Source organism: Stenella coeruleoalba (assembly GCF_951394435.1).
Source record: "Stenella coeruleoalba genome assembly, chromosome: 20".
Lineage (NCBI taxonomy): Eukaryota > Metazoa > Chordata > Mammalia > Artiodactyla > Delphinidae > Stenella > Stenella coeruleoalba.
Genome location: NC_137166.1, coordinates 7,306,901 through 7,321,849, shown reverse-complemented (window position 1 = coordinate 7,321,849; position 14,949 = coordinate 7,306,901). Strand labels below are relative to the sequence as shown.

At 50.1% G+C, this 14,949-nt stretch overlaps 2 protein-coding genes across 2 annotated transcripts in view; one reads left to right on the top strand and one right to left on the bottom strand.

Moving 5' to 3' along the window:
• LOC307179111 (polycystin-1-like protein 2) overlaps positions 1-14,949 on the bottom strand; it is a gene marked incomplete at both ends in the record, with an annotated part of 82,625 nt that overhangs the window by 44,874 nt on the left and 22,802 nt on the right. The window contains 10 exon segments of the mRNA XM_079907885.1: positions 1,208-1,349; positions 2,381-2,757; positions 3,394-3,485; positions 5,339-5,546; positions 7,060-7,240; positions 9,116-9,174; positions 11,350-11,427; positions 13,626-13,796; positions 13,799-13,883; positions 13,887-14,029. Of these exon segments, the coding sequence (XP_079764011.1) occupies positions 1,208-1,349; positions 2,381-2,757; positions 3,394-3,485; positions 5,339-5,546; positions 7,060-7,240; positions 9,116-9,174; positions 11,350-11,427; positions 13,626-13,796; positions 13,799-13,883; positions 13,887-14,029 (1,536 nt within the window).
• The window catches only part of BCO1 (beta-carotene oxygenase 1), an 81,218-nt gene continuing 75,275 nt past the window's right edge, over positions 9,007-14,949 (top strand). Inside the window, exons 1-3 of the mRNA XM_079906849.1 lie at positions 9,007-9,468; positions 12,358-12,478; positions 13,501-13,647. The gene's annotated coding sequence lies outside the window, so the exon portion shown is untranslated. The remainder of the gene's footprint in view (positions 9,469-12,357; positions 12,479-13,500; positions 13,648-14,949) is intronic.

Sequence of the window (14,949 nt, the reverse complement as noted above, 5' to 3'; positions counted from 1 at the left end):
CCTAGAACGGAGCCTGACGTTCAATACGTCTGCTGTAAGAGTGAATGAATGAATGAATATCCTTCGTATCCTTAAAGGGGACCCGCCTATCATTGGAATCACTTCATTGTAGTGTGCGGACAATCACGACGTTCTTGAATTGTAATTGACAACTCATTTTTATATGGTCACACTTCCCTGCCCCTTACTGGAACAGCTAGCCTGGCGTCTCCATTTAGGGGGACACAGGTTTGAAATGAAACCTGCTTACCTTCCTTGAATCGGTCCCTTCCAGGCTCAGACCCAGTCGCGGCCCTCTGAACAGCCCTGCATTCCATGTCCATCTGACGGGCACCCCATGAAAACCACAATCCCTTGGGTCTGAGAATGGGGCCCCTCCATCTTTGCCTAGTCAATGGGTTCAGTTTATGTCCTTGTGGTGTTTAATGCCGGACCCTGGGGAGCACCCCTGCAACACTCCTGGAGCCTAGGTTTGCAGGAAGGTCCCAATCTGACTGGCACATTTTCAGAGCTCTTGTGAGGGTCACAGAATGCCAAAGGCCATTGGGAGGAGACAAGGACTCAAAAGGGCCCGCCAAGGACCAACCACCCCCAAATCGGAAGAGCAGAGGCAATGTGGGCACTCACCCCGTCTCTCCTGCTGATGCCCTGCTGCTGTCTTGGGTGTGGGTTGTGGTGACAGGACACTGGCTGGGGCACTGAAGTGGGGTGGCATCAGCATGCTCCGTCCTCTCCTGTAAACCTGTGCAAACAGGTCTCGTCTCAGCTCAGCATGCTCTGTGACATCGCCCATTCCCAGCTACCTCCCGCAAAGTGGGGTCAGTAGCATCGTGGATGGTTCTGTGAACCAGGCCACCCCTGTCCTGAGTGGCTCCAGGGGTCGGGGCTACTCCGAGTGTGCACTGAGGAGTGGTATCCTGGTAGCGACCCCACGTGGTCACACTTCTGCATATCCTCCTCCATTTAGCCTGTTCCACGTCCCTCATGCCACGATAGAGGTCGTTTTGGCCTCCACAGTTGTGGAGAAGATAGGGAGTTACTGCTTCTCACCTCGCTGAGATGTGTGGCAGGGTCTGTGTGCCTGGGGGCGGGGCTTCAGGGTCATCCTGCAAACCTCTCTCACACATGGAACATATTCTTTGCAGCTCCCGGAGAGAGACAGGCACCTATTCAGGAGCTGAGGGGAGAGCTAGTCCCAAGCCGCTACCTGACTCCAGGCAGAAGCAGTACTCCAGGAGCCCCAGGGCGGCGGAAGCGTTGCAGAAGATGGCAAAGCTCGTCAGAACAGTGCCCTCCTCTGGGGCAGTGGTACAGGTGGGCAGTGGGAGCTGATCACGTAGGTGCCCTCCCTGTAGGCGTGCCGGGTCACTGCTGGGGAGAGGAGACGGAGGGTGCTTAGGGGGCTGTGTGAGGCGCACAAACTCCACCATGGTTCACGATCTCCTGGGAGCTTGTTCAACATGCAGGTTCCCAGGCCCCTCTCCAGGGCCTCAGACCTCTCTGTAGATTCTGGGGTGGGGCCCAGAAATCTGCATATCTAACAACTCCCACGCCCACCCCCTCACCCCCTTGATGCAGGGCATTCCAGGGTCTCTGAGAAACTGGGCAGAGATAGAATCCCAGTCCTGCCATTTACTATCCATGTGACCTTGGCTTTCACCTTTTTAAGAATCAGTTTCTCATCTGTAAAATGGGGCTAATAATAATAGCTTCCTCCCAGGGCTTTAGTGAGGAGGGAGTATATCGGGAAACAAGACTTGCTCAAGAGACCGAGTTAGGACGGGCCACAGCCAGGATCTGGAAACACGCAGAACTCCCCCCAGACCATGGGCTCCCATAGCACCATGAAGAGCCCCCAGCTAAGCTGCGCCAATACCCCACACCACCTGTTATAATCACCTGGTTTTTCAAAAGGAGTGCACACCTGGAAGAGCTGGGCATAGAGGATTTTAATCAATTAAAATGAATTCCCTGGCCTACACTTAATTCAGAAGGTTTGGGGTGAACCCAGGAGTGTGCATTTTAAACTAGTACCCCAGGTTATCCTGGGCAGGTGGTCTATGGGCCACTTTGAGAAATACTGAATCAAAGGAATGCACCTGAAAAAGAATAATCACCCCATTATTTATCTTTTTGAGAGTCTACTTCTCCTGCTGCTCTGGGCTTGTTTTAAGTGAGAAGCACTGAATCGCCTGGCAGGACGTGCAGGCTGCACACCCCACTGCTTTTACCACTGATGGTGTGTCATCCACCCTGCATCATACAGTTCAGAGGCGGGTGTTTCTGTTCTGCCGTTTGCATGAGTGGAAATTGAGGCACAGAGACCTTGAATCCGATGCCTGAAGTCTTCCAGTTAGAAGGCGGCGGTGGTGGGATTCACACCAGAGCCTGTGTATGGCCCCCGCCCTGCACTGATGTCCCCTGTTTCAGCGCTCCTGGGTTTGTCTTGCTCACTGTCTGCAGGAGACAGGATCTGTGACATGAGACTGAAGGAGGCCTTCCGACCTCTGACTCTGGTTCCGGTGGCCTGGCTGCGGGTCCTCAGGAAGGAGCTGTTCAGCAGCAGGGTGGCGGTGTCGCTCTGAAGGAGGATTAAAGAACGTGGCCAGAATCCTTGGAGTCTGCAGGCCGCCGGGAGGGGCTCGGCCTGAAAGAGAGCACAGCCCAGGGCCCCTGAGGCTGCAGCCAGCCTACAGGACTCAGCAGGGCAGCGGCTTCTGACCCTGGGAGGCCTTTCGGATTTGTCTCCAATGGATTGACGGCAGTATCACCTGCTTTCCTGAGGTCAGCCCAAATAGCTCATCTCCAGCCGCGTTAGAGTGTTTGTCCTTGTCCAGGTTCCCTGGAAGCAGAGTCTGAGACAAGGATTTGTGTGCAGGGCATTTGTGAGGGAGGCTCTCAGGCAAAACCAGGAGGGCAGGGAGGGAAGCCGAATGGGGTGGAGAATGAAACAAGGCAAAGAAGTGGTTTCGGGAGGCATCCAGCTTCATTCAGCCTGATCCCATGGGGAGCTCTGGAGCATAAGCTGCACCCCAGAAATTGTCTCACTCAGAGCCCGGGGGGCTAGGCTGTTAGACCCCACAGTTATTGGCCAGTAGCCGCCCCATCGCAGCTGGGGGATGCCTGCATCAGCCTGGTAAGGATGGGCTGGGCACCCACAGCATCTGCTGCGATGTTTCCCTATTGTTTCTGCTTCGCTGCATCCGTTCTGTCTTCTGACCAATGCTCCCCAGCCCCCGACTCCTACTCCTCGGGCTCTGAGTGGAGTTGACCAAACCCCAGCTCAGTCCTGGGCATGTGACTCAGGTCTGGTCAATCAAAGTGGGAAGACGTTTCTGTTTTTGAGAGGCTGCCAGTGTCCTCGCCTTCTCCAGCAGGGTGTCATCTAAATACCAGCTGAACACGGCTGCTGCAGACTTGTCCCCACGGTGACCTTGAGCATAACGCCCCTGCTGGCATTCACTGGCCTGCAGTTCTCCTCACAGCTGAAAGGGAGACAGAGAACGGAGCAGGGATGCTCCCTCAGACGTTGTGGCCACCCGCCTGGTCTTTTGTCCAGTTCTTCTCAAGTCCTTTGAGAAGGTAGGAAATGGCTTTGTCAAGTGAAAGATGGAATAAAAACAACTTCTGCCCCAACCAAAACCAGGTCACGAAGATGAAGCGATTCGTTCCTGCCTGAATTCCCATTTCATTCACTGCACAAGAGAATGACACGGAAAGTGCGTGAGGCTGAGAGAGGACCCTAGGCTCCAATCCCGCCCCTGCCACTTGTGAATGACTGCTTTGCACAAGCCACTTAACCTCTCTGAGCCTCAGTTTCCTCACCTGTAAAGTGAGGGGATAAGAGCAGTCAATTTCCATGATTCTTTCTAGTGCTGATAATGATCAGTGAATCCTGTGATTTTACAGCACACGTGCCACATCCCACTGTTATTAGCTTAGCCAGTGCTGACCACAACCCTATGAGGATCCCCATATCACAGACGAGCAAACTGAGCTCAGAAAGTTGTGTGATGAGTCCCAGGGACACAGCTCCTGAGTGGGGGATGGAACATGGGCCCACACGTCTGGACCCGAGTCCTGGGCCTTCTGTGTAATGTCATATTCCCTCACATGAGCCAGTGAGAGATCACTGACTCCTGCTGTGTCCAACCTATCCCCAGTCCTTTTAGTAGGAGCTTTAAAATAGCTCTCGAATCTCCCCACTTCTGTCTTCACGTCTACCCTAGTGCAAGTGAGCCAGACATTCTCCATTGGCCCCTGCAGCCCACTTGCCATCAACTCTGTGGCTCTGTGCGCCAGGGACTGATCTCCATAGACTGCATCACTGAGTCTCCACACCTGCCAATGGGCCCAGCCAATGGGGAGCCTTGAGAGGAGAGAGGTTGGGATAGTTATTCACCACTTTCCCTGCTCCTTACCAAATGGACTGCAGTTGGCAGAGGCCGTGTTCCTCTGGCCGAGGCCACAGCTCGTGCCGGGGGCACCTCTCCCGCAGCTGCAGCTCCCAAGGGGGTTCCAGAGATGCCATCCCCTTCTCTTACCCCTGCAGGCCTAAGAGGGACAATGGCTTCCTCCTGTTGTAGTCCTGCATTGTCATCCCTGGTTGATCCCCTTATCCCTGCCCTTGTCTGTAAATAGACCCTTTATCCAACTCCCCTCCATTCCCAATTTCAGTGAGCCATCTGCTTCCTTCAGGGACCCAGCTGATGGCCACGCTACCTTGAACTCTCACCTTGATTCCTGCAAGTGCCTAAGCAACCTCCCTGAGTCCTCTCTCGCCGCCTCCCGACCCCGCCCCAGCCGCTTCTCCACCCTGCTACCAGAGCGTTTGGAAGCAAAACGTGATCATGTTCCCAGCCTGCTTAAAAGTCTTGGGTGCCTTTCCAGAACTCTTAGGATAAAGGCCGAAATCATGTGTCTGACATAACCCTCAAGGCCCTGCCGGAGCCAGGCCCTGCCTGCTCTTCCGCCATGCTCCAGCCACACCAGCCTCTTTCACTTCCAGATTATTGTATGCTCCCTCCCTTTACTGTCTGTCCTGTCTCCCGCCCTCCCTTTTCCTGGCCAAGTTAATTCCTCTTCTGTCTTCACATCTCTGCTGAGGGCAGCCTTCCCTGATCCCGTGTCGGGGAAGATGTCATAGAGGCGTGCTCTCTCCTTCCATTCATTTGTGTGAACCACTGCTGATCACCAAGTAACCCCAGTGAGAACTGAGACTGGGTCTGGTTTTACCCACCACTGTATGTCCTACCCCTTAGTCAGTGTAGCCAGAGCTGGCACTCAGTACATGTTGGCCAAACGGCAGCCCTGCAGGAGTTTGCTCTGGTGCTCCCACCTGACTCGCGGCCTGAGTTCCAGGGGGTCAGACACACAGAGGCACTGCTTCTCCAGGTTCTCCAGCTCCCGGCCTCTCCAGACTGCCAGGCGCAGGGTAACAGCAGAGTCAGGCGTCGGCAGGCGGGACGGTGGCACTACCAACTCCCTCTGGTCTGTGCGGCGCAGCTGCCTCTCAACACAATCGCTCCACTGAGCCCAGCAGTGCCCTGAGAGAGAGAGAGGTAGGCCAACACTGTGATCCACCCAGGCACCTTGAACTTGACACATGTGGCTACCTTCTGGTTGGGGGTTTTTAGAAGAAATGGGTCATGGATAAGAAAATTGGTTCCAAATAGAGATTCTTTTTTTTTAGTTTCAGGTTGAAGGAATGGTGCCACAGAAGAATGTTTCTGGGGAAATGACCCCCGCTTCACCCAGACTCTGAGCAAACCTGCAGGATGTGTTGGCTTGTTTTGCATCAGTGACTTGCACTGGTGAGCAGGCCAGCACAGAGCAGGAGAGGCTCCCAGAGGATATACAGCCCCGCCTGGGAGAAGGCGCCTTCTTGTCCCTGGTGTAAGTGATTGTCCACAGCTGTTTGTCTCTGTGCGGTACATTGGGGACCTGGGAGGCTGTATCTCTATCTGGGATGCTGCATGTCATCTCGTGCTTTGTACCAACTCAGTAAGTCTCTGTGTCCTTTGCCCTTCAACTCTGTTGATTAATGTATATCCACTACTCCAACTACCCCTGATGTGTAGTCATTCACAGGATATGCCTGGGGTCAGGTCATCAGCTCGATCACCTAAAACCTATATTTGTATCCTCTATTAATTCAGATAACAAGAACTAACATGCTGAAGGATGTCCTGAGCACTTACCGATTAATATCAAAAGACTTCAAATGTTACATGACTTTTGATCCAGTTATTCCATTTCTGGGAACTTGTTTATGAAAGTAACCACAGCCGCAAGTAAAGATTGAACTGTAAGGATGTTCATTACAGCGTTGTTTATAAGGGCAAATCATTTGAAACAACCTCAGTGTCCAAAAAGAGGGCACTGGTAAATAAATGATCATGCAGCAACTTGACAGTCTATTATGCAGGTATTATGAAAATCAAGATGGAGAAGAAGATACCAAGACATGAAAATATGTGGGATACATTGTTCAATGAAAAAAAAGGGTAACAAAAGCAATATGTACAGTATGAATGGCATTCATTTTATTTCTAGAAGAGTGTGCATAGCTAGGATATATCTGTATAAAAAGGAGAACAACCATTTCTTAAAAATAAGTACTGGTGCTACCATCTTGGTTTGTCAGAAAAGGCCTCATCACTTCCTCCTTCTAAACTATCTTCTCAGTGGCATACCAAGAGCGTGAAGGTTAAAAGAGGGGTTCAGTCCAAGAGGGGAGGAGTATTTTACCACTAATGTTGTTTGTGGTGACAGTAAAAAAGCAGGCTGGTTTTAGGGTTTAACTGTTGTTCCTAAATTCTCTACAGATAGTGCCTCTCCTGGTTGCCTGCATTCAGGGCCACCCCCATCGTGGTTTGCCACTGCTTCCACCCACCTCCCATTTCTATGGAATTCACAATCTCTGGCACATACAAGGCACATAAAACGTCAAGCGTGAGTAATCCTGGTGTGAAGGTTAAGAAAAAGAGCAGCAAAAGCTGACCGCTGTCCATCACTCCGTGGTGAGATAGGACGGTTCAGAGTTCTAAGGTCACCTACCACATGCCCACTGGAAGCGAAAGTCCTTGTTACTATCTGGCCAGCCCAGAGTCACTGTCGTGAAAGGATCCAAGTACTGACCGGGTTCCACGCACAGCTCCACATCCCCTCTATCTCTCTGCAGAAAAAGCTGGTGAGACGCCCTCCACAGCTGGCACCCCACCTTGCGCCCCAGAGCAGTCTGTGCCAGGGGTGGCCACAGTGTGAGGCATGGAGTGGAGACAGACCTGTCTGATCCCCCTAGCCTGCAGGGGATGGATCACTGGGTAAGTGACTAGGCCGAGTGCGGGCTGGGTGCCAAGGGTTCATCATGCGTTCAACTGCATTAACAGAGCCTGCTCTGGGCCAGGCCCAGTGCTTGAGGCCTGGAGATAGAGGAATAGAGAGCCAGCCCCCGCCCTTATACCTAGTCTGACAGACAAGGAACCCAACAATTAAAATGCAGAGTGCTAACTGCTGCAGTAGAGAGGGCTCAGGGGATCGTGATAATAGATGAGGGAGGAAGTAGGTTGAGGACGGCTGTTCCCCCTAAGGTTTGACAGTGTCTGACTCCTGGGGCTGCTGTGGATCAGATGAGAAAAACGAGTGACGCGCTTCCTCTTGTGTCTGGAGCAGAGGACAGCGCGGAGCTATTACCTCTACACAGCAGACAGCTGGTGTCAGGGCAAGCTTCCCAGAGGACAGGACCCCAGGGCTATGGAGCCGGGGAAGGAGGAGGAGTGAGGGCGAGCTGGGGCAACGATGGAGAGAGTGGATTCAAGGAAAGGGGTTGGCAGGCATGTGGTGTGTTCCAGGATCAGTTCTGGTTAGACCTGTTAAACAGCTCAGGCCCAGAGGGCTTGTCCTGGGAATAACAGGAGGCTGTGGCCGAACTCAGTCCCCAGGGGTCTCTCTGGTTTGAGAATAAAGCTCAACCCCCTTGCCTTGGCACCTGAGACCCCATGTGATTTGGCCTCTGTCCGTCTCTATAATCTCCTACATCCTCCCCGCCTCCAACAACAGGCCTCAGGGCCTTCTCATCTACATACCTAGACAGCTCTTGTTCTGCTTCCAGGATGGCTGGCTGTCCTATCTTCAGGTCCCCACTTAAATGTTACCTCTCAAGAGCCCATGTCTGATCACATTTGCTAGTCCACCCTCTGTTAGTTGCTGTCACTGCTCTGTATTGGTTCTAGTTAGATGCATCACAGTTCTTAATTATATGCTAACTTGTGAGTTAGTCTCACCCACTAAGCTTCCTGAAGGCAGGGACCACATCTGTTTATTCCCCATTGTTTCCCCAGCCCCTAATACTAATCCTTGAACATTGTAGAGGCACAATAAATCTTGTTATTGAATAAATGCATGCATGAGCAATGTCAACAGCAAGGAGTCAAAGACTTAGTCTTGCTATAAATACCAAAAGACCTGGGCCTTTTTTCTCATATAAGCATTAAAAGCCATGAATTTCCATCCGAGCACTGCCTTAGCTGTATCCCATAAATTTGGATAGGTTGTGTTGTCATTATCACTTAAAATATTTTAAAATATCCTTGTGATTTTTTTCCTTTGACCCATTGATCTTTTTTTTTAAGAAGTGTGCTGTTTAATTTCCAAGATGTCTGAGAGATATCTACGTATCCTAGATAACTTATTATTGATTTATAACATGCTGCTGTTGTGGTTAGAGGACGTGGTTTGATTTCAATCCCTCTGGGTTTCTTTTTAAGCAGAAGAAGCCTCAGTGATTGCTAGTGCTCTGCTGTTAGCACCAAAAAGCCCAAATTCAAAACTAAAACAGAGTACTTAGACATCTTTTTCTTGTGAGGTTAAGTGTTTTAAAAAAAATACTCACATTCTTTTCCTGAGCCTTTGTTCCAGGTGGTTCTTGGAGACTGAAGGGAGCTATGAACACAGTAGGGATGGGTGTCAGACGTTGGTGGTGTTTATAAGGTCACCAAAGGGCAGAGTCAGAGGGTACGCTGAGGATGCCCTGGGAGTATCTGCCTGTCTTTGGAAATGGTTTAGGGACACGCAGAGAATATTCAGGTTGTAGGAAATGGGTCAAAAGCAAAACCGTCATGTTCACCGCTGGGCTATAGACACCTCTTTGGCGGGTAAGAAAGAGGCGGGCAGCTGCCAATGGCAGGTAGAACAAGATTAAGGTCAGACTTGCAGCTGTTCGCCATTAATGTTTACCTGCCAGTTGAAGGGTGAGGGTGGGGAGCCCTCATCTCATATGCTATTTTCTGTGGTGCAAATGTTCCCATACAGGCAGATTTCAGGATACCAAGGTGACCTCACTGAATGCATAGTGGGAGAGATGGGCACAACCAGCTCTGGCAGGCTGGTAGGAGCTGGACTCAGCACGCCATGGTGTGTTTCTGGATCCATTCATTGGCGTCTTAATGGCTGTGCGAACCTCGGCAGGTTAGTTACTCTTTCTGAGTCTTAGGTGCCTCATCCGTAAAGAAGGCTGAAGGCAGCCCTTATTTCTCAAAGCTCCAGGAGGACTGAATGCTGTGCTGTATATATTAGTGCTTTGTCATCTATTCATCTGTAAAGAATATTAGTGTGTCAAGTTAAAAAAAATGGAAAAGGTACTCTCAGCTGATATGCTCTGAAGATATTGAAATGTGAGTTTGATTAATATCTAATTAAAGTGTAGTGATTAAGTTAAGCACTTAGGGTTGGTCATTCCATGTGATTCGCTAGGCCCTGGTGACTTGGATGTTTTAAGATCAGGGTATTACTGATCTTTAAAGAATTCCCTCTCAGTGAATTCTTATTCTCACAATGATAAGTTTGAAGGTCTGTAAAATCATACAAAACAAAGCTAAAATGCCAGACACAGAGATCTTTCTTAACCGTAAGAAGGAAGATGGTCCAATAACCCTGAATGAAGAAATCCAGAGAAATTGTCGCTACCCTGATCCTGCCATGAATTAGCTGAGTGACTTTTGCAAAGTCAATTAACCTCCCTGGACCTCAAATTCCATACGTGGAAACTCCTAGGAGGACTGTGGACAGTAAGTAGAACGGACATCTCATATTTTCTTCCCCCGTCCAGGCATCCACGCCCTCTTCTTTTGATAATGGCACTGACAGATGATATTTTCCCTGGGGAACCATCCCTCCCCACCCTCAGTCCTTTGGGTGAATCTGATCCTACGTCATGTTCCGGGGTGGACGTGTGATCCTGGTCTGCCCTGAGTACCACTCCCCTCTGGTCTCAGCAACAGGTCTAGGAGGGACCATGAACCAAGCTTAGACAAGTGAGAGGCAGCCTCAGGACTTGTTCTGAAAATATCAACACGGAGATGCTCTTTCTCCTCTGGGGTTAAGGACTGAAGCCTGCAGCCATCTTGCTACTACTTGGGAAGAGGGAGTCGGACTGAAGCCAACATAGAACAAAGAGATGGAGAGAGGCAGATTTCCGAAGACATTGCGTGGCTGGATCCTGCTGTGCCTAAACCCTGGACTTTTATTTTCTGAGTTGATAAAATTTTCTTTGGCTTGAGCCATTTTGAACTTCTTTTCTTTCTCTTGCTACTCAAAAGTCCGGGCAAACACAGTCAAGGTGAATTTTAAGACAGTGACATCTACTATTGGCTGCCTACCAACAGCCAATACCCTGCTCTTCCTCTTGGCTGTCAGAATCCATCTTCTCCCACAGAGCCTAAAAATGCTGGATTCCCAGCACCCCTTACAGCTGGGCACCTGACCCAACTTTGGCCAATGGTATCTAAAGGGAAGATTGCTGGGGACTAGTGGGAAAGACTTTTTTCCCTAATATAAAGAGATGCACAGGGGGACATGGGTTTCTGCTGCTGCTAAATAATGCTGGGTTGACAGGTGATGTCTGGAACTGCGGCAGCCATCTTGATTGCATGAGACACAAGCCTAAGGACCAAGCGAAATCTCTGAGGATGGCAGAGCAGAATGACAGACTGAGCCTGGGTCCTCGCTGGTGACACTGAGCCACTGAACCAACCTGGGAACTAACTTCTTAGTTATGTAAGATAATAAGACTTGAACTTAAAGCCACTTATGTTGGGCTTTCTATTATTTGAAGCCTAAAGCAGTGCAACTAATACAAATTCGAATGTTTTAGAATTCTGTATCAATGGTTGGATGTTCTGTTGCTTACATTATTGCCTATTTAGAGTAACCAGAGAATTCTTAATATCTGTGAAACAAAATAAGCATTCAAAGCTCTGTTTTGAGGGCCCCCTCACTAGATTCCCGAGGAAGTGCAATGCCCTAAACTCCTGGTCACAAGTTTTATACCCCCTTGCAGAAAATTCTTACCTCTGACAGTGATGCTTCCAATTTTCAAACTCAAGTTTGAGAAGGCGTTCCTCACCAGCACAGTGACCAGAAAGGTGCCTGCAATGCAAACGGTGGAGAATTATGGGCATTGTAATAAATTGTTTAACTTGCTCTGAGAGAGTTCTCCCAGCCTGTGCTTCTCCAGTCCTCTGATGGCAGTATCTGACTCTTTCATCATCAAAGCATTTAATGTATCCCTGATGTATGCCAGGCATGGTGCAAGGCTCTGGGGACACAGAGATGAATGAAACATGGTCCTTGTCCTCAAGGCCTTATGGTCTAGTAGGCATGTGGGACACTCCAGTGTGGGAATCGGCATGGAAGGCAGTGTGGGCATGGGGTTGGGGGTCTGCTTCTACCTTGGGGGAGAAAGAAATGGTTAATGAGGTGGGGCAGGGGCTAGAGCTGAAGTTCAGAGGATGAGCAGGTGCTCATTTGCCAGATGAGAGAGGAGATTCCAGCAGAAGGAGGCCAATTACACGGTTTTAAAAGGGTCGAGAGAGTGGGGAGGGGAGAGGAGGATTTGTCAGAAGACTTGGAGAGAGCCGCTGCTACATGAGTATCCCCGCCCCCCTGCCTCCCTCATGGGGAAGAGGTGGTGGGTGCTACCTTCTTCTCTTCTCAAGCCTGGAGAGAAGGTCTTCAGAGAGGGCCCTTGGTGAGCTGGGTATGTGTTCTTTGAGGCTGGGAACCCCCATGGACAGGTTCCTTACTCATGCCCTTGGAATGATCTATGACGGGTGGAGGAGAGGGAAGGGGAGAGAGGAAAGGCAGCATTTCTGCATTTGGGAAATGACTACAGTCGGCTGGAAGCAGCCAAGGACTGGGTGAGAATTTTCTAAGGACCAGATGTTAGCCTTGGCGGCGGGGAGGCGGTGGAGAGGGTAGAGAGAACGAGGAGAACAGAGAAAGGGACCCTGTTGGTGACAGGAGAGCCCTGGACTGAGTGAATTCTTATTCTCAGTAGTTGTAGTTGTCTGTTCTCAGTTGTAGGTGTCTGACATCTGTAGTTGTCAGTTGTCTATGAGCCTCAAGAGCCCATAGAAGCTCCTACGAGAGGCGGCTGCAAACATCCGCTGGGCGGTGAGAGCAAGGCCAGCGCCACCAAGTGAGCACCTTCCTGTCCCACCTGGTTCCCTTTCCTTCCCCCCTCACTCCCTTCATCCCTGGAGGTGTCCAGTCTGTTTTTCTCATGGGGAGGAGAAGACTGCTTATCATCTAAGAGAGAGCCCCAAAGTCACAGGGTGTATGGAGAGTTTATCTCTTACCTCCTACCAAGTAGCTTTTATAGGAGACAAAAATTAATTTGCATTTGAATTACAGCCTCTTTATTATATTTGCCATTGTCGTTCCATTTCATTTCCAGATTCTTCCTGTTCCAAACTGTACCTTGGGTACCTGGCAAAATTGCGATGTTTCTCTTCTTGACTCTGTCGTTCCTTCTGCCATCTCTTTTGCCACATCCCTTGCTGAGGGCATGGTAGCCCATACCTGCACATCATTACCCCCTTTCTCACACACCTCTGAGGTCCAGGGTAGTGGACCTGGGTGGGCTGGAGACTCTGCCACCTTCATCACTTTCCTGCCTGCTGACCTCACCACACTGCCCTCAGAGACACTCTGTTCTTTCCAGATTAAATGCACGTCAGCTGTGGCCTCCTGCCCTGGCTGGTGCCAGCCGGTCTGCTGCCCTATCTCTATTCCAGGCAGCCTCCTGATACCTCCTCTCTTGTCCCTTTCTCTCTTCCACCCTTTAGTTTTTACCCATCTCTCCCCCGCAGGGCGTGGACTGCAGTTTCCCGAAACACATTCTCCTCTAGAAATGATGGAAGAAATCCAAGTACTCCCGCTCTCTTCCAGTGGTTCTCAGTGGGGGTGATTTTGCTCCCCAGGGCACAGTTGGCAATGTCTGGAGACATCTGTAGTTGTCATGACTCGGAGGCTGGGGCTACTGGCACCCAGTGGGTCGAGGCCAGGGATGCTGCTAAGCATCCTACAGTGGACAGGACGGTCCCCACAACAAAGAATTATCTGGTCCCAAATGTCAGAAGTGCCAAAGTTGAGAATCCCTGTGACTGTAAGTTCTATAACTGCAAGTAATATCTGTCTCTTCCTTATTTTGTGACCCAGGCTGGATGCTGTGAACCATCTTTTTGTCTGGGACACACTGAAAAACTGGCTGGCAGAACCCTGGACACCAAGTCAGGAAGGGAAGAGGAGGGAGGTTTGGAAGGGGAGCCACAAACTCCAAGTACCTTCAAGAGGAACTGCCACGTGGTAAGTCCCAAATGGCCCCCCAAGGCTCTCTTTCTCATGGGAGAAGGTTGCATTGAGTCCTGCCACCTCAAAGTTCAGCCTCTCCGGGATACCGTGAGCCGCCGAGACATTGACTAGTAGGTCCTGTCCAAGCTCCAAGTTGCCAGAGCCCAGGAGGCCTGCAGGCCTGACAGGGGCTCCACGAAGTGGATGGTGATGTTTCTGGAGGGGGCAGAGGTGGTGATGTTGCTGGTGGCTCAGATCTCCAAGTAGTGCATCCCTGGGCCCATCCGTTGCTGGACTGCTCCATCCAGGGTCACACTGTAGGGGAGCGGGCCCCTCTGCGTGGTGAACTCAGCCAGGGTTGTGTTACCTGACAGCACAGTGTAAGTCACCCCTGTTCCTAGGTGGAGTAAGACACATTTAAGAATGTCAGTCATGCAGTAGATTATACTGAGGTAGTTCAGACTTCAGTTGTAAAGTCAGATTCCACATATAGACATAGATATGGATATAAAGACATATGTAAGGATATATCCTCCCCACCCAAATATTAAAACGGATTATCTCTGAGTATTGGGTTCATGAGTGATTTTTCTTTCAGGGCCCTCTCTGCTCACCTGCATATTCTAATTATTTTATTTATTTTATTTTATTTATTTGGCTGCGCCGGGTCTTAATTGCAGCACACAGGATCTTCGTTGCCACGTGCGGGTTCTTAGTGGCAGCATGCAGGATCTAGTTCCCTGATGAGGGATCAAACCTGGGCCCCCTGCATTGGGAGCGCGGAGTCTTAACCACTGGACACCAGGGAAGTCCCTCTAATTATTTATACTATGCATGTGTTACCGTAAACTTAAAAGTTTATAGTAAAAACCTCAGAACATTTTGTTGATAGAGATATCCTTGTGGCGAGGAAGGCTCAAAAGGTAGCATCTCTTAAGGGTGTGGCTGGTTTTTATGCATGAGAATTAGCCTCCAGTCTTGTCTTAAGTCGAAGCAGTGAAGCCCTTTCCATCTCCATGACTAACTGCCTGAAACCCTGCCCAACGAGAGAACTCAGCCTGTTCACATTAAGATGGGCTCCCTTACGGACTGGGGCTGGTTATCCTAACTGGATGCTAAATATTGTGGTTGACTCTTAAAAAATATGATTTAAACCACTAAATTAAGATTCTTTCCAATAGAAACCAAGCTAGTATATTTCTTGTTTGAGTGATGCTACTGTTGCTGCTGATGGTGTTGACATAAGCCCTCTGAGAACAGGAGCCCTGACTTTCATGTTTATTGCTGCCTCCCCCCATACCTGACAAAGAGTAGTCA